General features: G+C 46.7%; 1 protein-coding gene across 1 annotated transcript in view; it reads left to right on the top strand.

Moving 5' to 3' along the window:
* The window catches only part of DENND4C (DENN domain containing 4C), a 1285018-nt gene that overhangs the window by 240649 nt on the left and 1020501 nt on the right, over positions 1-23868 (top strand). Inside the window, exon 5 of the mRNA XM_078675962.1 lies at positions 18649-18718. Within this exon, the coding sequence (XP_078532088.1) occupies positions 18649-18718 (70 nt within the window). The remainder of the gene's footprint in view (positions 1-18648; positions 18719-23868) is intronic.

The raw sequence follows: 23868 nt of genomic DNA, 5'->3' as shown, positions 1-23868 counted from the left end.
GTCTGGCAATCAGTAGACCCATATCTGTCCGCCGGCGCAAAGCCACCGGCAGCGTCCTAGAATATCCCAGCAGAGCCAGCGCAGGGTTAGGGTGTAGGTCTGTGTCCAGTATCTCACTCATGTCCAGAAACACCTCCTGCCAGAATTTATTAACACTCGGACATGACCACGCCAGGTGCATGAAATCTGCCAGCTGCGCATGGCACCTCTCACACTCCGCTGTTTGTCTGAGGCCATACCTACATAGCCTCTCTGGGGTGTAATATACGCGCTGGAGGAATTTGAAGTGGATCAGTCTGTGTCTTCCGTTTAGGGACAGTTTCCTCGTGTTGGAGCAGCAGTATTTCCACATGTCGTCGTCAATCTGCATTTGCAGATCATCCTGCCACGCCATTCTAGCTTTCGAGAGCTGATGTACCTTTTGTCGGGTCCCTATCTTCACCAGATTCGTTACTATTTTCTGGGGAGAAGCAGTTTTAATCACGTACGTAAGCTCCGGGGTTTCCGGGGGTTCAGCCATGTCCGGACCCAAGAGATCAGCGAGGGCACTACGGATCCTGTGAAACTGAAAGCGCTGCAGCAGTGTGGCTTCCACTCCCGCATCGGTCATTTTCACTAAGTTATATTGCTAATAATACACCAACAGAATATTTTTCAAGGCTTTATTTAGTTATTTGCCTTCAGCAACCTGAGCTGTTGTGCTTCAGCTGTGTTCTCCGTTGACTCTTATGGCAGGAATTAAAAAAAAAAAAAAACAGAGTCAGGACAGTGTGTGGACCCTCCTTGTCCCAGTGTAGTATTCAAATAATCACCAGGGACGGGACACTAGAGAGTGACTGATTAACCAGAGTAGAGTCTAACACCACAGGAGATGATTAAAAGAACCCTCACACACCAACCTAGTTTGTGTCATGCTTCATCATTGGGTTCCCAGTTGGGTAGCCGAGTGCTACCCAACTGTGCTATGACACCTGATTACAGTGGAGCTGGTTTTTGTTTGTTGTGTGATGTAGTGCGTGTGGTGGTGTTAAAAATACCTCTGGGAAACTCACTATACGATGCTTTATTCCCAGTGGACCAGTGTATGTTTAAAATAAGGTAAGATGGATAATATTTCAGAACTGTAAGTAAGTGTCTGGATTATCCTTCGGTCAGGTCGACATGTTTCAGCTCAGCAGAAATTTGTTTGGGGAGCTGTCTTCAGGACCTTGTAATATAGTGATTAATGTGCAAGAGTGAAAGAGTGAGTGGTAACAATTAAACCACGTGTGTAACGCATTTTTACACACTCGCTAAGGCGTGCTTACTGAATTTCCATGGTTGTACGTTTCCAGGGCGGGAAGAGCTCCTAATAGATACTTTTGTCTCGGAGCTCTTCCGCATCTAAACCTACTTCGGCATCCTCTGAGGACCCGGAAGAGCACCGAGACTAAAGTATCTATTAGGAGCTCTTCCCGCCCTGGAAACAATTCCGTGGGGGCACGTCTGACGGCTGGGTCTTGCAAATGATTCAAAATAGTTTTGCTCTACCTTTTTCTTTCTACCCTGCCTACTATTCCTCAGACTATATAGCAGATTTCTGTTGAGCACCTGTCCATTCTGTTTCAGGAGGTAGAGATTTTACTCTCCAAATGCGCTATTGTTCTGGACTCTTGAAAGCGGAGTGGGTTGTTACTCACTTTTTTCTCCTTCTGAAGAAAGACAAGGGCCTCGGGCCTCTGAATGTCTTTGCAGAATTCAAAATGTTCATGTTTGCACAGGTTTTCTCCTCTCTGGACCTGGATGACTGGATGGCGTCCTTGTACCTCCAGGATGCTTGTTTCCCAGTACCCATCCTGCTGTGCCACAACTGTTCTCTATGGTTCAAGGTGGACCAGCAGCACATTCAGTTTGCTGCGCTCTCTTTCGGCCTTACCACCACCTCTCAGGTGAAAGTGGTGTTGGATTTACCTCGACTGGCTATTGAAAGCATGCTCGCTGTAGTCAGTCATGTACTGCCTTCAGAAGACCGCAAACCTTTTAGCATAATTTTTGTTTCACGATCAACAAGCTGAAGTCCCACCTGATTACTTTGCAGAGGCTTCTATTCATTGGAACAATTCTGGACTCAGTGGAGTTCAGGGCTTTCCCTCCGCTGCACCAAGTCTACCACATTTGGGCAGTTATCCCAATGTTTTGGGGTTCCATTCCTGGATTAAGTTGAGAGGAGTTCCGAGACTTCTTGGCCTCATAGCTTCCTGCATCTTCCTCATCAGGAATGCTAGGTGGCACATGGTGACTTTTCGGTGGAATGTGAAGTTCCGATGGGCCCAGCATCAAGGCAGTCCGACTGATACCCTACAGGTCTCCGAAGAGACTGCTTGAGATATGCAGTGGTGACTGCATATCACAAATTAGTCCAGTGGCAGACCCCTCTTTCTCCCCCACCCCAAGCTGATAGTGGTGATGGACTAATTACTGCTGTGCTGGAGAGGTCATCTAGAGGAAGTAGAGATGAGGGTACTCAGCCCTACGATGGAGAGCACGCTCCACATCGATTTGCTGGAATAGTGGGCCATCCATCCATGGCTTGGAAGGCCTTCCATCCATTTTGTTAGGCTGGTGCTGGTTCTCGCAGACATCACCACTGCTTTATGGCCCTGCAATAAGCGGGATGAAGTGGGATCCTTGGTCCTGTGTCGGAGGCTGTGCTCCTTTTTAGGTGGATAAAACACCAGGCCATTTTCATGATTTAACCCAACAGGTTCTCTGAATGCTAAGGTGGATGAACAGAGCAGGTGATGTCTGCTGGATCATGAGTGACATCTACATTCTGAGATGGCACAGGATGTCTTCCAGCAGTGAGATCTCTGGCTAGATTTTTTATCCTCATCAATACAGAGTGTCAAAAGTCTTGCGTGTTGGAGATTCAGCAGAAACACACAATGGAAAGTGTGTTCTGGCTGGAACGGAACATAGGACTCCTGTACACCTTCTTGACCTCCTTTCTCCTGTTCAGCATTTGGAAGATCAGAAAATACCATGCCTAAGTTATCTTGTTGGCTCTGCACTGGGCTGGAGACGTGTGGTACCTGGACCTTGTGGGCTTAAACATCTGTCCTCTTCTCAGGCTCCCACTCCATGAGGATCTCTTGTCTCAGCAACAGGGCAGGGCCCGCCACCTGAATATGCACTTTTCACACCTGTATGCATGGAGATTGAGCGGCAGCATTTCAGTGCATTTGATCTGCTGCTTGAAGTGGTGGATGCTGTTCAGTGCCCTACCACGAAAGTACTTAACAGGCACTGGGATACATTTGTGGCCTGGTGTGGCTTTCAAAAGAGTGACTTTTTCCAAGCATAGCTGTTCTTTGTCTTTTGTCTTTGGTCTTGCACTGGACACTATTAAAGGTTATTTGTTACCACTATCTGCCTTTCTACACTTTCCACACCCCTTGTCCTTGTTTAAATCACTTGTTGTGATGAAATGTACAATTGCTAGGCACATTTCTTCCCCAACTATTTGATATGCCACAGTGAGAAGTTAACTTTGCCTTGCTGTTTCTTATGACATTTCTTTTGACCTTCCTTCTGCAGATTCATAGGTTCTGTTCTCACATTAAATACCATTTTTGTCATTGTGATAACGTCATGCCGTTGCCTGAGGAGCTTCAGCCACTGTCCTATACTACCTTTTTTCCATAAAGTTGGTACTGAGTTCTTGAGTAGCATTCTTACCAAAAGTCGTGACTCCCTTTAAAGTTGGTCACTCTGCCTGCATTCTTTGCTCCCCCTAATCGCTTGAAAGATGAGGAGAGAATCATTGAATCCCAGAAGGGCTTTAAGCTTTTACATTGCTCACACCAAGGACCATTGAGTGGGTGATTAACGTTTTGTGGTGTTCTCCAGAGCAAAGAAATGGAAGGCTGTGTAGAGGAGGATCCTGTTGTGGTGGATGGTCCTCTGCATTAAGATCTGCCATGTGTTAGAAATGGGATTTCTGGTTGGCTAGGGCATGCGCCTAAGCCAGGCAGAAACCACCACTCTAGTCCGGGCAAGGCAGTTACACGCTGAACATAACCCCTGCTCACCCCCTTGGTACGGAGCAGTCAGGCTTAGCCTAGTGGCAATGTGTAAAACGTTTGCGCAACACACACACACAGCAGCGACACGCTAGGCACACCACAAAATAAATGTCACGCAAGGTTATAAAAAAACAGCCTTTGTATTACTCATAAAATACATTAGAATATCATCACATATATATACTGTACCACCTGGCACTAGGTGTGACTTTACAGAGATTATATACACCCAGGGCCAAGGGGTCCCGGTCATAAACACCTAAACCACAGTTAGGCAGGGCAACCAGTCACTACTGTTAATGTTACTCTGAGCATGGTACATTATGCATAATCAGACTTAGTAGTGCATTATTATACACATTTGCAGCACAACCCAGTAGCTACCGGTAGGATTACTTCTAGCGTAAGACCCCTTTGCATAAACATCAGCCATAGTGCACAGTAGTTAACACTTGCATCAGTGTGCACAGTTGAAAAAGGATTCCGTATAACCCACATCAACAGTGCCCTATAATAACCGCTTATAGGGTGCTCACATAATTTCGGCCACGCCCTCCAACAGGCAACAGTTGCCTGACTTCTGGTTTTCGGCTTCACGGAGTGAAGTCTCTGTCGGAATGTCTTCTCTTGCTGCGACCCACAGGATCACAGAGCACCCACCATAATCGAGGTCGAAGCCCCTTCCTCTGGCTCTTAGAAGCACATGGGGCTCTCCTCGTCGCAACACCTGACTGGCTTCCTGTCTGTGGCTCCTCTGCCACTGTGCGACAGCGCCCTCCTGTATTCACGGCCAGAGCCCCCCTCCTCGGGCTCAGTCTGTGCACTAAGAGGCGCTTGCGGGGCCTGGAAAGCAGGAGCCCCTTTCTAGGGCTCAAGGGGCAATGAAGATGAAGTGCTCATTAGGCACTAATTGAAGAGTCCCTTGGGGCAGAGCTGGGCCCAGGCAGGCCAGCTATCCGGTCCCTGCGGCAGAGGGGGGGGGGGGGAGTCCTTTGTGGCGGTTCCTCCTGGCTCCCAGACGTCCTTCCACACCAAGTAAGCACAAGGTTCCACACTTTCTTGGGGTCACAGCCCCAATATTTATACAGCATACAGTCTTTGTTCTGCCCTGGCACAGGCCTTGGACCTAGTCCAAACCAGTTCTGGGGAGCACTTAACAAGTGCACAACAGTCCCCATTGTTAGTGTAGGCCTTGGCCCCAGAAACACCACAGGGGGGAGGAACCAGCATTAAGGAAGACAGGCACAGTCCTATTCAGGGTCAGGTGCTACTCCTCCGACTGCTCCAAATGCAGATGGTCCTATTCATCCTAGCGCTGACTCACCCAGCCCATCTGGAGCCACTGCAACTCCCCAGCCCCTGTGACTCCAAAGCCAGACATGCAATGCACAACAGGCAGTCACAAAGATGCATAGCACACAGAAATGCCCACTTCTAAAAGTGACATTTCTAAAATAGTGATAATAAATCTGCAAACACCATTACACAGCATTTATTACCACTATTCAAAACATACCAAACTTGATCATGCTACTCCTTTCATGTCAGGAATTTCCACTGAAACACATATGAGGGAATCCCTGATACATTCCTATGAGAGGGCAGCCTCTCGGTAGTGAGAAACCAAAATGGCTGTTTGTCACTACCAGGACATGCTAAACAGTTAAGGCACATGTCCTACCTTTTACCTACAGTGCACCCTGCCCATAGGGCTAGCTAGGGCCTACCTTAGGGGTAACTGATATGTAGTAAAAGCGGAGTCTCAGATGTGGCACCTACTTTGTGCCATGTCACAGCGGCAGTAAACTGCGTGTGCAGGCCCTGCAATGGCAGAGGCCTGAGACGGCTTTGAAAGGCTACTTTGGTGGGTGGCGCAAGCAGCGCTGCAAGCCCACCAATAGCATTTAATTTACTGGCCCTGGGTATATGAGATACCACTTTACAAGGGACTGATGGGTAAATTGAATACGCCAAGCTAAACGGTTGTAGACCAAGTTTACCATAGAGAGCACATGCACTTTACACTGGACAGCAGTGATGAAGTGCTCAAAGTCCTAAAATCACCAACACCAGGTCAGAAAAAATACCAGGAGGAAGGCAAAACGTTCAGGGATGACCCTGCAAAAAGGGCCAAGTCTAACACTATGCACTCGCTGAGAAGCAACCCCAGTAACGTCTGGAAGCCCATTCCAATATGGCTAGGGCTGCTACTACTTTGCTGGCTCATGGAGTGCCTGTCCTTTACATCAGCCAGTGTGCGATATGGGCGTCAATGCATACGTTCACAGAGCACTACTGCCTTGACAGCCTGGTCTGGCAAGAAGGGCATTTAACCCACTCAATCTTGCAAGACTTTGTAGTGTGAGTCCACTTCACTGACCCCTCAATTGGTAGTCACTGCTTTGCTATCTGTTCTAGGAAGAGAAATGTGCAGTTAGAAGCATCATTAAGTAGAACAAGCTATATCTAACTGCAGATTCCCCACTGCCCTCCCTTCTGTTCGGTGGAGTAGTATTAAGGAAACTGTTAGCAAAAATGTTTCAACCTCTGAGTCTGTGGGTGTGGAAAGGGAAAAGGCAAGAAATTAACATTAGTGTGTAGGGGTGGGGCTTACATGCAGCACACCTTGCAACACGCAGAAGCACTGCTGTAAACCTTTTCTGGATCCAATGTGATGCCTGTGGAGTATTCTGAAACTAGGAATCTGCAGTTAGATAAAGTATCAACTGGAAAGAGCATTACAGCAGTTATTTAACTTTTTCATTAGGAAAAAGTTGTCATCAAACCTTTATTATAGAGTTCACTGCTAATGGATGCCGCCCATGGCCATTAGGAATGAGACTTGTGAGGAGCGATACCCCTTTTGTGCTTAGGATACTAGTGGTCACAGATGGTTGACCAGGCAGTTTGCCCAGCATGCTTTCAGCTTGAGGCCTGTTGCTTGTAGCTGCTGAATGTTTGTTTGGATGGGAGCTTTCTCATTCTCCTGCTTGTCCTCTTGCTCTTCTTCCAGGAGGCTGGGTGGTCCATTCTGTTTGGTCTTGCTGTTGAGTTAAAGAGGGGGTACACTCTCTATTTGTTGACAAGTTTTTTGTTCAATCTCTTTCTCCTTTGTGTCTGTCTGTATTTGGCATTGTTTCCTACACTCCCGGACCCCGTTTGGGCCACCCTGACGAGCTGCTGCATCCGCCATCAAGTCTGAAGTTATATCATCCGGAGTTGAGCTGGGGGCCACCCCTCCCTGTGTTCGCTGTCTTACTATTTGAGGCCCCTTCGTTCTCTGAAATCGTTGCGGACAGTTGAGATGAATGTACTCTCCCACTGGGGCCCATGGTGATTGGCTGAAGGCTTGTGTGGTCCCCGTGGGTAGATACATTTTAGTCTAAACGTTCACCCTAGTTTGTTGGGATCCCTGTGCCAGAGGACTTTGTTTAAAGCCAGTTACGAAGTCATCCAGGATTGTAGTAAGATTTGACAGATTGTCAACAATGTCCGTACAGGGGCCGTTTATTTGATGACTGTTGTGAGACTGGACCCATTTGATCAGGGAGTTTAGTTGCCCAAGTTTGTCTTCAGTCCCAGACACAAAGACAGCCACTGTGTTGAGAAGTGAAAGTTGTATGTTCATCTTATTCAGTTGGTAATGTAGTGCATCCACAGATAACTGTACGTGTTCAGGAGAGATACCCATACATTGTTCTGACTTGGTTGTTGATCCCCATCTGCCTCTAATGTAATACCTTCTCAGAAGAGCTGAGCGCTGGGTTGCCAGTTAGCCTGAAGTGGTTGCTCCGAGTCCTGTGAGTAGGTTGCCAGTATTTCCTCCCACTCTAGGGTTTATAAGTAAGAGAGTGCTCCGCAGTCCTTTCTACTGCATCATGTGTGCCTTCGAGGGGTTCTAGGTGTGATGCCCCTGTGCCGCCATGTTAAGTTTTGGAATTCAGAGTGCAATGTATGTTGCCTACATTGATAGAGCCAGTTGGACCCTACTCGAGGGCCGCATTTGTCCAGAAGAGCCCTTTTATTGATCTGTATGCTTTCGTGCTGGAGTAGTCCCATTCCCTTCTCCATGGTAAATATGAGGACTATCAGATTTGGGCATTTTCGTCCTTGAGGGAGTCATCAGCCCTGTCGGGCTCCAACGTTAGTCATTGCTTCGTGTGTGGGCTTAATATAGGAGGTTAGCTGTTCATCTGGGAGCATAACCTAGCGTCAGGGGGAGATAATCCGAAGCTGCTTCATTGTTATTGATTGCGGCTTTGGAAGTGAAGGTAGGAAGGGAGTTTGCAGCCCTGTGAGCTTTTCATTGCTGGAGAAGAGTGATGAGCTGGTGTCCTTTTGAAAATTAAATTTAGTGTGGTTTTTCGGCTGTTTCCTGCAAGCAGCCAATTTGTTGCGGGAGAGCAGCACTTTCTTTGTGTCCCCAGATTTGCAGTTACCTTTTCTTCTTGGCCAAAGAGATTTATTGGGGAATCTTCAACGGGCAGTGGCTTGGGTTTTGGTATCAGGAATTTGTTGCGTGTGCGGGAGAGCTGTTGTCTCTATTGCGTTTCCTACTTGTAACAGCTGGGAGGGCATCTCCCCTAACTTTCCTAGTCCTCATGAGTGGACAATAGTTGAACAGTTGATCAGTGACCCTGGTGCTGCTATATCCCTACATCCTGCAGTATCGGAGAGGGTGGCTTGAGCACATCAGGCGTAGTGTGTGGTTAACAGGGCTGCTCCTGCCTCACTGCTACCTCTCTGCAGCCATTAGCAGGTCTTTGCATTGTGACCTGCGTTGGGCCCTGCTGAGTTTGATGTCCTACCCTTAGGGCAAGTCTCCTGGTGGCTGTATCCCAGGAGCAGCGCCACCACACCCCTTTGTTAGGCCATGAGTACTTCTTGTATCAGTGCAATGGCGGGGGACCTTTTGCTTCCAGCTGTATTACTGTATTGCCGCTCTTAACCAGTCCTCCACTGGCTCCCAGCTGTGGGTTGTTGCTGAGTGGGGTAGGTGTTTTAGATGATGGTGCAGCTTTTTCCTGTTGCTGGGTAACCAGCAGCTTTGCACATAACACAGAAAGGGTGTGAGGGAAACAGTGAGCAGGCACAGGAAGTGCAAGGCCTTTTTTCCAAGAGTTTCCACAAGTATTGTAGTTTTAAAAGAAAAGTTTGATAGTGCGCACTGTGTGCTCTACTAGCAAGCCACACCTGACCAATTGGGATGCTTCCACGAACAGGGCTTGTGTTCCTCTGCTGCCTTTGACTTTGCCTGAAGGTCTGAGGGGTCAATAAGAATGCCAGTGGGGGTGTAGCGCGACAATTTCGAAGCAAGGGGGTGCTCTCCCGCTGTATGCTGGTGGGTTTTTCCAGCACAGGGCCCGCTGGCCACTCACCAGCTCAATGCCCAAGCCGATGCTGGCCGCCGGCGCCCGCGATGGAGGCCTCACACTCTCCTTACCACCGGCAGACTCTGGGCACGCCTGTGGATGCCTTTGGATGCAGCACCCCTTGCCTGTGCCTATGACCGCCCGTTGCCTGCTTACCAGGGCCAGCAGGGCCAATGGTGGTGGTAGTCTCAGTGCAGCTGCTCAGCAGTCCGTAGTCCTCGCAGTTTTGCAGCTTAGCTCCTCACGTCATGTCTTCCAGTGAAAGCCAATAGTGCTGGGGTCTAGGTTCAATGAACAGCACTATTTGTACATGTATGAGACCGCAGGCAAAAAGTCAAGAGCCTTTAAATTGTTGCTAGTGTCCCTATTAACACAAAAAGAGGCAAGAGGAATTACTCTTTAACCCTTCTCCCAAAATATAAATCAATCGCACACCTAGATGTTGAAGAGGTAGAACTTCGAGATGGTCCCTTCTTATGGGATAACAATGCCCTCACTCACTATCAGCGGCTTGCTTCTTGACAGGGCTGCGCCTACACACCATATTACCATCAGCAGGGTTGGAGGAATAAATTACTTTTCTATTTATTACAATAGTAGTAAGGGATCCAATGATTAAAGTGTAGCTAAACCTATCTTAAGCATACCCTATTACTTTTTAGTTAATCTATTCTGGGTTCCTTAAATAGCATTGAAGAAACCAATATTAGATGGTGTCTGGGTATTATCACCCTACCATCTCTCCAAATTATATTGTCAATATCATTTGGAGAGATAGGTGGGTGATAATACTCCAAGACCATCTACTATTGTGATAAATAGACAAATATTTGAGAGGGTAGCCATCTCGAACCTATTCTCTTCAACCTCTAGGTGAGGGATCGTTGCTAGTGTCCTCCTGGTTGCATGTAACTGTATAGGGCGTGTGGTACAGAATAATGCCTTCAACAACTGTAGGTCCTAGTGTTGGATCCCTCCTACCACCCTGTCCCATTGAGACTTCTCTCTGATGGTCAATGGCCCACTCCCTTGCGATCATCAGGAAGGTGGAGAAGGGACATACAGCAGACTTACCTCACAGCTGTTGAGGGAAGTCCTCAGGGTCACCTGTTTTTTGAGGAGTCTCCAGGCTGTGAGCTGAATGGACAGGCAGGAAATGTGGATTGTTGCTCCTCATGATTTTTAGGATCTCAGCTTTTGGCACTCAACCCTACTCCTCAGAAAGAGAAGCGATAGCCAATGCAAGAGAAACCTCCCAACATCAATGCTTTTGGCCCAACTGCCCAGCCGTCAAAGTGTCCTAACGCATGCTACTGACTTTTGCTGGTCAACTGACAGGTCAAACTCTTGTCCATCTCCTGTACAGAATGTGACAGACCAGTCCACAGACCTTTTACGGGCTTAGCTCCACCAAGGGTCATCTGAGATGCATGGCATATGGCAGTTCTCACTTCTGTTTACTTGCAGCCAGATTATGATACCACGTATTTAAGTTGACCACATTCACAGTAGCTCAGCTTGTGAATGGCTCACAATGCCTGCTCCTCAGTGTAACATTGCTGTCTCCATTATGGATCGATGTTGAGAACAGGAGGGGAACCAACTCTATGGCAGGATTAATGCATGTTGGAGCCTCCCTCTACCTTTGGGTAGGATTCATGGGGGCAGTTAACAGTTCCTTGGGCTAGGTGGTAGTACTCAGAATACAGGATGAAGTGCATCTAAATTTGACTGACGGTGATGTAGAAGAAGCCTCTGCTAGCATTTTCTGCTGGCTTTTTCCTTAGCACCATTTGCTAATTGACAAATTGATGGCCTGAATATATGTCAACCTTGTTGTTTATGACTAGCCACTGTCTAGTCAAACACAAAATCTGTGGCTAGATAAAAGCCTAATTCACTTTAGATCTGATGTCACTTCTTGTGATACCACTTCCTGTAAAGTCGTGGCTTGTGATGCCACTTTCTATGATCTCAAATCCTGTGATGCCATGTGTAATGTTGCGCGCCTTGATGTTGCGCGCCATGATGTTACTTGCATACTGCCTAACTAGGTTAGTCCCCCCACTTCTTTTTTAAATACTTGTGCCCTGGACCCATCCCTACAGCGTCCTTTTCTATAATATCTAACACTACACATCAAAGAATGATAGCACAGCCTTTACTTCCTCTGGTGTCCGGCTTGTTAAAACCTTCGATGCAATTGTTTCTTACACCTACGTCAGTGAAGTCTGCTCCATCTCGTCTTCTCAAAAAAATATAATCCACCGGGCTAAGACCCGCTTTTCCTTAGAGCATATCTTCCCCTAGTTACTGTTACTGGAGAGGCAGCAAAGAAGTTGCACACTGTTGCTCCTTCATCTTCTGTACCACTGGATAAAGAAAGTAAGCAAATATATGCTCTTGGAAAAAAGATGTGTAGAAATTGACTGTGAAGGTTGTCAGTGCTTCGGCTTTGTTGGGAAGACATGACAGATCTCTATGGTACTTGTTACATAGATTTACAGAAAAACTCCCCAAAGAAGACCAACTAGATTTTCAGAAGAACTTGACTAGAGGCGGCCTAGTGACAAATCAGATCATTTCAGAATGCAGGCCTACAACCACTTTGTCTGCTGCCCTGCCTGACGCTGCTAGCGCTGGGATACCTCTGGGTAGCCATGCTCTCAACAAATGCTGAATAACAATAAGTGTAGCAGCTTACACATCTGATCTGGCTGCTCATGGGTATTGTCATGGGATCTGCGCGCATAGATCATGTTAGCTCTGACTCACAGGTATCAAACCAGAAGTGCAGCATCATCAGAATTTGCTGTTTTCACGAACCATTCTCTTTTGGTCTCATGCTAATGATGAGCTGTCCCGAATGAAAACTGAGATGGACATTTTGAAGGCTAGTGGCCTAGAAAGGCGGAGAGAATATCGTGGGAGGTGAGGGCCCTATGATGGGAAATATTTTCCTCAGAGGGTTCAAACCCCTCATAGGCCTCACCAACACCACCAACAGCAAGCCATAAAGAGGTAGGGGAACGCAGTAGCAGTCCGCATCCACTGGAAAATCTCTGGCAAAGATGTGAACCTTTACATCCTTCCTCTCTGTGTCCCACTCCAGTTGAGTGTAGGGGGAGGCGAGGGGGGTCTGGAGTTTAACCAAGCATCTAGAAGACTCCACTTAATAACAGCCAAACGGGTCTTGAATATTGCTTGGAATAGTTATTTCCTTCACTTCATGTTTCCTCCTACTTCAGTTAAAGCATTCAAAACATATATTTTACAGAAAGACCTACTGCAAAGGGGGAATCAACATGCAATTGCAGAAGAATGCGGTGGAGGAGGTTCGTCATCGGAGAGAATTGGGAACTTATTTCCAATATTTTTGGAGCCAAAGAACCCATACGTCTTCAAGTACTAAACAAATACATAAAGAAGGAGAAGTTCAGAATGTTGGTGTTACACCAGATCTATCCTCAACTTCACCAAGGAGACTGGATGTGTTCAACTGACCTCCAAAACGCCTACTATCCTGTTCCAAAAACGTCAATGCATCAAAATTAGATTTGTTTGCAGACTTGAACAACAAAAAATGGCTAGACTACGCATCCAGGTTCTCTCAACCAGGGTCGAAAAGTAATACCCTTTTGATAGACTGGTCGGGGAAATTTCTGTACGCATTTTCTCCAATTCCTCTCATACCGCCAATGCTCATCAAATTCTACAGGTCCAAAACCAGAATGATTATGATAAAGAATGACCTCGTAAGTGGTGGTTCACGGTATTCTTCACCTGTCAGAGCGACCGCACGAGAGATTGCCGTGCTGTTCCTTTCAGAGAACCAATTCTGCACCCCAACCTTCCATCACTGAGTTGACCACTTGGCTCCTGAATGCATTCAATATACCATCTAGGTCTTCCACAAGAGTGCATGAAAATTCTGAGAGAGGCCAAGTGTCTTTCTACAAGAAAATCATATGCCTTCAAGTGAAAGAGATTTTCCATTTGGTGCCTCCAGAACAACCACAGTCCTTCCTCCCTTCAAGATGTTCTGATATCATATCTTCTTCATCTAGTAGGCCTGGCCCACATTTATCTTCGATTAAAGTTCACCTTGTGGCAATAACTGCCTATAGGAAGTCTCCATCACAAACCTTTTTTTAAAAATACCTGTGATTAAAGATTTTCTTGAAGGCCTTAAAAAGGTTTTTCCACCAGTCAAGTCACTTTCTCTTCCTTGGGAGTTACCGTTATTCTAAGTTAACGGGGCCCCGTTGAACCCATATGCAAAGCCACATTACAACATATTGAATGGAAAGCAGCTTTCCTAGTTTTTTTTTTTGTAAAACAATTTTTATTGCAGGGTTACGTATTAACATGCATAGCCATCATTAGTGTCATATAATACAGAGTCGCCTTTCATTGAATACTTTCTAGATATAGTGAACACAGCCATTCAGCCCACATCCCGGAGGCAGGGCGGCGTCAATGCTCCATACGGGTTTCTCTCTGAGCCGTCCTGTTCAACTCTGACAACGTTTAGCGTTCTCCGCCCTCTGCTTTTATTCTGTCGGCGGACTGTGTAGTCCTGTTGTGCTAGCGAAGATGTACCTGTACCACTGCGGTATCCCCCCAACACAACTCCACGCCCTTCCCACCCCTCCCGGTGCCTGCGTCTGTGGTCGGTGCAAATGTAAATACTTGTAATGTGGGAATTCGGCGTGCAGCAAGTAGTCGCCCCTTGGAAGGTCGTACCGCTCTCGTAAGGTCTGGTAAGGAGACAACACCCCGTCCTCGTATAGGTCGCCCAACATCTGCAGTCCCGCCTCTTCCCAGAGATGCAGTCCCGACCAGTCCCCGCCATGCGGTAGTGCCGTCACCATGCCCAATGGGATTTCGGGAGCATATGGGTGACCGGGTCCTATCCGCTTCTGCGAGCGGTTCCAGCACAAACGGAATGTCCGTTCCTCTTGAGATAGCCCCCGTAGTAGCAATTTTTGTTGTAAGGTGATATACGCCAGGACATGGTGGGGAGTGCCGTTCTCTCTTTCCTGTTCCGGCCCACGATACACTCTCGCCACTTCACTGCGTGAAGAATTGCAACTGAGCTGCTAAGTAATATAGCTCAAAATCCGGGACAGCCAGTCCCCCTTCATCTCTAGGGCGGGTGAGCGTCGCCAGTGCAATCCTGCGCCTGCCCGTACCCCACAAGAAGGATACTAATATTGATTTCAAGTGTTTGAAGGTCGCACCGGGTATCCATATGGGAAGGGTCCGGAAGAAATACAATAGTCGCGGCAGGGCAATCATTTTCAGAAGTGCAACTCTGCCCGCAGTCGAAAGGGGCAGGGTGGCCCAGAAGGATATGCAACCCCTCAGGGCACGGATACATCGGCCTACGTTACCGTCTAGTAGATCCGCTGAATCATGGTATATGTGCACTCCCAGGTAACTCAGGCAGCGGGGTTCCCAACGAAGATTTGAGCGGAGTGAAGGGTTTTCCTCCCCCCTCCGAAGTGGGAAAAGGCAGTTTTTCGTCCAGTTTACCCGCAGACCCGAAAGATCGCCAAAGCGCTCCAATAATTTCTCGGCACCCTCTACCGCCTCTTCCGCATTATCTAGAAAGAGGAGGAGGTCATCCGCATATAAGGATATGTAATGAAGGTCTCCCTTAAAGGCCAGTCCATCATAGTATTCTCCTCTCCTAGCCATTGCTGCGAGCGGTTCTACTGCAAGTGCGAACAGCAGGGGGGAGAGTGCGCACCCCTGTCGGGTTCCCAGAGTCACTTCGTATTCGTCCGATACCAACGATCCGACCCTCACCCTGGCTTTCGCTGAGGAGTAGAGCACCCTCGTCCACCGTATGTAACCCTCTCCTAGGCCAAACCTGCGCATCACTTCGTAGAGATAGCTCCATTCCAGACTATCAAAGGCCTTTTCTATATCCACGGCCAATACTAGGGGGGATCTTGCCTCCGGAGGCGGGGCATCCACCAGTCGTAGTAGTCTGCGGATGTTGTGCGCGGTATTCCTTGTGGGTATAAAACCTGATTGGTCTGTATGGACCAGATCTTGCATATGGGACAACAGCCTGGTGGCCAGCACCGTGCTCAGTATTTTGTAGTCAGTCGTTAGCATAGAGAGCGGCCTGTAGGATGCCGGATCCGTGCTCTCTCTACGCGGTTTCAACAAAGGGATCATTATGGCTTCGCTCATGGATCGGGGGAGTCGGCCTGCCTCCTTGGCCTCGTTATAAATCACCTGGAACCTCGGGGCTAGTTGGTCTAGATATTTCCCGTAGAACTCAACGGGCAAACCCATCCATCCCCGGTGTTTTATTGCGCGCCATTCGCTTCACTGCGCTCCTTATTTCAGTTAAGGCAATGGGGCCTCCCAAGGTATCAGCCTGTTCTTGTTCTAGGTGCGGGAGCTGCAGGTCGCCCAGAAAGGCTCCCAGCACCTCAGTGTTGTCACCCAACTCCGTTCTATACAACCTCTCATAGTACGATCTGAAACAGTCCAGTATTGCGGGTTGTGTGGTGTGGATGTGGCCCCCATTTCCCCGCAAGGCTAGAATCGGCTGGCTATGTCTGCTGGGGTTTGCAAGCCAAGCCAGGAGCGATCCAGTCTTGTCCCCTTCAGCAAGAGTCTTCGTCAGGTACGTCTTGTAATCAAAGCTACGAAGGCGCTCCACCTCCACAGCCACCGCCTCTCGTGCCCTACTCACTTTCTCCTGTAACTCAGGGTGATTAGGTCGGTTCAGTTCTATTTCTCGCAGCGTACATTCAGCTTTCTCTAGGTCTTCGATCAGTGTCCTGCGTACTCCCGCATACTTCCCAATACAGTGTCCCCTCACCACTACTTTAAATGCATCCCACTCTATTGCCCTGGAGGAGGTGGTGCCCTCGTTCTCCCCAAAGTACTGGGTGATCCGATCCCCCAGCTCAGCGCGGAAGGGTGGGTCGTCCAATGTGTCCGGCCGCAGCCGCCACGTCAGGATCTTGGGAGGTACAGTCATCCAATCTAGTGTCAGGAGGAGCGGATTATGATCCGACAATGTGCGCGCTAAGTATTCCGTCCGGGCTACCGCAGTAAGTACCGCAGGGGAACACAAAAAGGAATCTTTAAGGAACCTTTTTAGGTAATTGTTGCAACTGTTTTTATTTCATGTCCACCCGTTTGTGGGATGGGCTTGCTTCTCTATTCAGTGGTTAGGACTATTGATGAAGATACACAGAAAGAGAAGGAAAAGTTGCTCACCTGCAATCCTAGTTTTCTTCCAGGGGAATTCTCATCAAAGTATTAAGCAACCCTCCCATTTCCCCAGACAGGAACTATTACAGCTATCAACAATTGCTTCAACCAGCATTCCTAATTTCTGTAAAACGGACCTGAGCTAACTGTCACTTGTGAGGAATGGTGGGATACAAGGGGTACTGTGAGGTACTTAAAGGCACAGTGCCATTTTTCGATTCAATGCTTTATATTCCAGCCTATTGGCTAACCATGTCTCGTATTCCCTTTCTTTTTCCTTTTCCTCTTTAAAAAGATTTTAGAAAGATTTTCTATAGTCACCGTTTTATAATGAGCCATGTCTATACATTTGGCTTCTTTTTAAAATGAAACTTCAATTAAATCTGGCCCTTTGTAGCCTTCTTTAGGCTTCAAACATATATATGAAGTAATATGGTATAAATTCTTGTTATACATATATGTATAGCTTTTGAAAGTGCTCCTTGATCGAAGCTCATGGGTGGGACAATTCAGTGCTTCTGACTTTGATGAGGATTCCCCTAGAAGAGAACTAGGATTACAGGTGAGTAACTTTTCCTTTTAGAACGGGGCAGCATGCTCCTGGCGCTGCGCAATACAGTCATCTGAATTTAACTCAAGATTGCTTGAATGCTCTCAAGGAAGCTTCTACCAGTTGTCCTATACCTGTAATTGGAAGGCTTTTGTATGAAGATGCCTTAAAAATGTTCACAATCCTATCGGGAAGATTTTATTGTTCCCCAGCTTGTGCACCTTGCGAACAAAGCAAACACAAGGAGATGATGGAGGGAGCACTGACATTTTTCAGACACTCGCCCCCAGTCCCAGATCTGGGTTGAATCCATCATCGTTCTTTAGTTCACTTCGCCACCCCAGTTCAGACACAGCTATATGCAAATCAGTCTTGTTTGCTTTGTCTGCCCTAAGTTGGCAGGGTATGCCCAGACGTGGGTCCCTTGCTCACTTTGCCACTGGATTCAAGCTAGCCTGGCTGATGAGGGCTGTTATCCCAAAACCGGTCCCAGGTTGCTTGTTTCCAGTACAGAGAAAACATGGCTTGGCAGCTCGGGCTGGACTGTTCCCATGAGGCACAGGGCCTAGACTGATTTGCATATATCTGTGTCTGAACTGGGGTGGCAAAGTGAGGTAAAGAATGCTGATGTATTTAACCCAGATCTGTGACTGGGAATGAGTGTCTGAAAAGTGTCAGCTCTCATTCTATCATCTCCTTGTGTTTGCAGCGTTTTCATAAAGCCAGAGGACCCTATAAGTCTCCCAAGTCATTTCCAGAATCGATACTTGACTTAATCCTTCTCTTCAACCTCAATAATTAATTCTGCGTCCTTCACATTCACAACCTGCTTTCATTCCAAGTAAGACCTCCAAACCAGAAACACCTTCTTAGTTTTTTACAGATAGGTGGCGACTTTGAATTTGGATCAAATAATTTCCAATCAGTACTACAAGTTAACGAGAATTGTTAGTGATTTATTACTTGTTGTTCTCGAAGTTTACAGTGCATGCTGGTGGAAATATTCAATTTTTATGACTTCAGTGAGGTCATCTATGACGCAGAACTTGAATTATAGGTAACATTTCCTGTTTTAAAAAAACATTCTTTTTTTACACTCATTTTGTTAGCAGCATAATATGGGAACCTGCTGCTTTTTGTGACTAAATCCAGTAGATCCGTTTTAAAGAAATCCTTATGTTTTTTCATGTTTACTTTTTTTATTAATTTTGAAGTAGATGAAAGGTTTACTATTAGACATACAGGCGATGCAGGCAAAAAGTATGTGGTACAAAATGCACATGATATTAAAGAAATCCTTATGTTTTTGATGTAGAAAATGATAGTAACTCGTATAACCGAGTACAGTGGCCTAATTTGCCTTTTTATTTATGAATCTCTTTTGTGACTAATCATTTCTGACCATTCCTTTCCACAGTGGGGTTCAAGTGTATTTTTGTGTTACAAGAAGTCTGTTCCAGCTTCAAATTCAATTGCGTATAAAGCCGGTAAGTACATTCATGTACGGCATGTATATCACACTATTTTCTGCAATTTGTTGACACCTCAACATTATTGTGTATTTTTTTCTAAGAACAAGGAATTGAAAGTAGCCATTACTCATAATATAGATGTATGCTGCTCTCAGGATAATGAAGGTTGAGCATCCTGACTTTGGTCTGGAATGTGCTGCCATGGCATCATACTTCGTAAAAATGAATTGGACCACCAGTCCTTGGCATTATGTCTTTTGTATTGTGCATTAGTCAGATGCTGCTTTTTGTATTCTAAGAAGCTAGACCATTTATTTGGCCTATTCTGCATACTACTGGATCAGAGTTGTCCATTCAGTTGGTTATGATTGTGTACTTTACAGAAACTAGTATAAGCTGTCCTAAACTTGTGTTTTAAACAAAAAAACTAAAATATAAATAGTAAGTGCCAGTCCCACACATTTTCCAAAGCGATTGCTGCCCCTTCTTCTCACAGGTGACCCTGTCCAGTGCAGTACTGGTGCTGCCTCTTGTTTCTGTCCTTTTGTGTTACCTAGTTCGTTTGCAAGCTTATAGTACTCCATAGATGGGTGCAGTTCTAAATAAATACCAACACACATATGGTGGAGACATGTATTGTCACTTGTTTGTGAATAATTTTTACTTTGTTTTGCTATTTTTAGTCTAACATCTATAATGTAAAACAAACTGAAGTACCAGTGAAAAATAACTGGACTTGCCCAAAATAATGCAATAAAGCATGTCTCTCACACGCAAACCTGTTGCAGCATGTTTTGCAACTATATGCAGACCAAGGAAATATGGAAGAAGCAGTAACCTGGAAAATAGGGATTTCTTTGTAAAGGCAACTTTAAGACAGAAAATGTCCTACATGGATCTGGGGAGCCATGCGATGATGCCCTTCATCTTGATCCTGTAAAGACTGTGGCTGCATCATAAGTAACATTCATGCAAGCTCCCTGCATGGCCACCATGTTAAATGGACAGTCTCCAGAGTGGTCCTCTTAGATCTAGGGGGGGTACTCAGAGTGCACCCCATTTTAAGAGAGTAGTTACTGTCCTTTCTACTCAGAACCTTTGGAAATAACAGTGAAAGAAGTGTGGTTTCTAGTCAAAGGATTGGCCTTTTTCCAAGTCTTTAAGCAGAGATTCCTACTGCCCCCGCACCACTGTGTAAAAGTTCCTAACAGTCTTCCTTTACCTGGGTCTTTTACTTTGATACATATGGATCATGTGTGTTCATGTTAATATGTGAGGTTTGAGCATTGGGTGTGTTTGCGCTTTTTCTAGAGTCCAAGCTTAAATCAGTTTAGTGCTACACATTTCTGGTAAGCTAACATGGTGGAGAGCTGAAAAGGTGTACACATTTGAACCCCTGGTTTCTTTTCTTTAATTTAGTCCTTACTGGAAATATTGCCAGAGTCTGTGCCCTGGGACCTGACATGACCCTGCCATCCTAAAATCCCAACTGCAACAGGAGTTCTTGAGATAGAGGGCCTTTCAAATATATGGACACTGGGCACAGAGTACTGGACATAGCCCCCTCTCTTCCTCCGCCAAAACTCCTGAAGTGACTGTTAGTTTGCCATGGTTGGGTGGGCTCTTAATTTCTTTGAATAGGCAGACTGTGGACCTTGTCCCACCTGAGAGGTACCGTGGCAGGTGCACCAAAATGTCCTCGAACTTGTGGGACAGTAAAAGAGCCAAAAATCAGTGCTGCAGAGAGAGATACATTTTAGTCTTTGAATAGTCTTTAGGTTGAACATGCCTTGAAGTAGGGCTTATGCTGACTGATATCTAGTGTTTGTACTGATTGAAATCATGTGCTCACAAGCAAGCTGTTAGACATGTCCCATTGAAGTAAACAGACAATGATACGCGAGCTTTGGTCCTATGTGAAGTCAGCAGGTGATAGTGAAAACGTCTTATATTATCATTGGCCATAGATTCCAGCGCTAATAATAGCTATAGAACCTAAGTGTTGTAGTAATGTTAGGGGTTCAGCTCTCTATTTGGGAAAGATCTAGAGTTCTGGTAGTATTTTTATGTACAATGTCTATTATGTATACTATAGTCTTTTTTTTTATAAAGTAAAGCATCGACTGGACTTTAATATAAATGGGTATTTTGTTTTACTGTGTTGTGAGCGTCTAACTATCATCCCGTTCTTGAGTAAGCCTTGGATTGCTCTGCCCCATTATCATTGTGATTCAGAAAAGGGGGTAGTGATGAACAGAGTGTCTGAATTAAGCAGACCACTCTTACCCAGTCCAAAGATCAGGGCTTGATCCATCACCATTATTTAGCTCACTGCCCCATCCCAGCTCAGAACCCCCTTTTCTGAACCATTATCATTGTGAGCCAAGTGCTAAAGGGAGCACTTGTTAATTCAGTTAGAGTACAGAGTGCTCTTAGTCCAAGAACACCAATAGTAAGCAACTTCTGCTGTCAGAACTAGAGCCCAGTAATCCCTGATTTTTGTCAAGGAATTGATAATCATAGCCCCTGAAATTGTTACACCTCTATGCATAATTCCAAAAACATTTTTTGAAAAAGGGAAAGGTGTGTATGATACTGAAGGGGGTTAGAGGATGGAGAAGGTGATAGCGACTTTGAGGTGGTTACGTTGCAGAGTGTCCTACTAAAGAATTAACTTATAGAAGACGTGTCTGTAAAGGAGGGCTGTGTAATGTATAGATGAGTCTCAAATGGTGGTGTTTCTAGATGCGGATTATCACAATCAAGGGTGACCTTCACTTCTGTATTTTGTACAGAGCTGAATCTTGAACTTTTCTGGAAGCACAGAACATCTGCAGTGGTTCTTAATTGGATCGTGAGGGTGTTTGAAACTGGAGGTGCAGCTCCAGAGAAGGTTTGCCTTTTGAGCTTCTGTTCTGAATTTCAGAGCTCTCAAAAATAAGTTGTTGCTGCAGAACATCCCTCAAACTTGACAGGCGGCCTATTTCAAAGGGACGCCATGCAGCCGTTTCTCTAGAAATGATACAGCTCTGAGATGCATGTTCTTTGGGATTTTGAGATTCAATTTTTACCCTAACCTTCTAAGGATCAATATGTCTTAAAAGGTATACAAAAAAATGCATTTCTGGTGCAGTTGCAGTCAGATTGTTTGGACATTAAAAAGCCTTAATGAGAATTTCTAATGTGCATGTCTAATTGGTTAGCGTGATCTGCGTAGTGTCGAAGAGCTTCGTTTGTAATTTGTCTAAAATCTGGGTATTTAGCACCAAAAATACCAACTTGTTCCTTCTATTTAAAGGAAATTTTGACCTGTAATGGTGAACATATCTTGATGTCTTGCAAGACACTTCTTTGGCAAAGGCCTTCAGTAGAAAACTATGGGTCATTCCTCGTCCTGCTATGGCAATCAATCATCTTTTACCCTGAAGGTATTTGTTGGACTTATAAACTTTTGGCAGTTTTATTTTGCTTTCTAAGATATAGTATAGTCTTTATACCACTGCTCGCTGTGAGCAGTGTTAGAGACCGCTCTCCGCCCGCATTCTGCCCCAGGTTCTTCTCCTGCTGCTGGTTCCGTTTGCCTGCTTTCCAATTTGTTTTTGCCCGTTTTAGCGTTACTTTGTACCTGATATTGTATTTGCCTTGTTCTTGCCTTTTTTTTTATTTCTTATTTCTCTGTCCGCACCTGCTGCTGCCCCGGCGCCCCCTCCCTGCTGCTTTCCCGCTCCCGCCTCCCAGCTGCGCTCTCCCTCCCTTATTTAATGGCAGCCACTGCATGGCCACGCCACTGGCATGCCAAAGGCAAGCCTGTCTGCGCCCGTCCGCGACCTGAACGTAACCAGCGCCAGGACCCCTGGCCTTTCGACCCGACAGAGCTACAGCCCCTCTGCTCTCCACGAACTCGCGCCTGCAAGAACAACAACTGCATGTTCGCCTCACCTCTCAACACACATGGACACTTCTCCTGCCATCTCGGCCCCTACTCCCTCACCTTCCCCTTCGCAGAGCCCCAGGACACTTCACCTCCCCCCAGCAACAAGTCTACCACACCCAAACTTCTGCGATGAATCCTCCTCATCTTCTCCCTTCACAGATACACCACAGAAATCTGGAACCTCCTTGATAGCACCTCCCCGGACATCGCCTTCCCCACCGAAACCTGGACAGACGCAGCCTCCAGACCTGACATCGCGAACGCCGTCCCCGAAGGATGAAAGTTCACAAGTAAGGATCACCCCAACCTCCCCGGGGGAGGCATCACCATCGCCCACAAGGCCAACATTCGCCTGAGCACCTATACCGATGGGCTCACAGGCCTGATGGAACACCTCCACTTCAAGATACAGACCAAATCGTCTTCCACCCTCCAAGGCACCCTCATCTACAGACCCCCCCCCCCCCAGACCTGCTCTCCATTCGCCAACTCCATCCCCAACATCATCACACCACATGCCATCACCTCCACCGACTTCATGCTGCTTGGAGACTTTAACTTCCACCTCGATGACCACCAGGACCCCAACTCCACCTCCCTCCTAGGATTCAAGCATATCGAACCAGCATATTGAACCAGAACCAACACACTCAGCTGGGCACTGCATTGACCCCGTCTTGCCTGCAGGGAACTCAATCACCTTCAGGCACACCACCTAACTCCCATGGACGGACCACCACTGTGTTCACTTCACCTTCAAAACCAACATTCCCCACACACTTCCTCACCAGCTCCGGTGCAGAAATTAGTACAAGATCTCAGACGACCAGGTCACTGATACCCTCAGAAGCTCCGCTCCCACCGCCACAGACGACGACCCCACCACCTCCTCCTGCACTTGTCACAACTGGATCACTGACTGCGCCAACACCATCGCCCCCCTCAAGAGAGCCTCCAAACCTCACCCCAAGTGAGCCGGCTGGTCCTCCCCTGAACTCCGAGACTTCAGACGGACCTGCAGACGACTCGAGAAACTGTGGAGGAGCTCCAAAACCCTGACAGACCTCGACAATTTCAAACAGCGACCGCCGCCCACCACAAACTCATCAGGCTCTCCAGGAAAAATGCCCTTCAGGACAGAATCTCCACCAATGCACACAACAGCAAGGAACTCTTCGGCATCATCAAAGAGTTCGCCAAACCAAACAGCGACACTACAGACACCCCACCC

The sequence above is a fragment of the Lissotriton helveticus genome, chromosome 2_1 (assembly GCF_964261635.1).
Source record: "Lissotriton helveticus chromosome 2_1, aLisHel1.1, whole genome shotgun sequence".
In the NCBI taxonomy this organism is placed as follows: domain Eukaryota; kingdom Metazoa; phylum Chordata; class Amphibia; order Caudata; family Salamandridae; genus Lissotriton; species Lissotriton helveticus.
The sequence above is the reverse complement of the archived record's forward strand: the minus strand, read 5'-3'. Positions and strand labels throughout refer to the sequence as shown.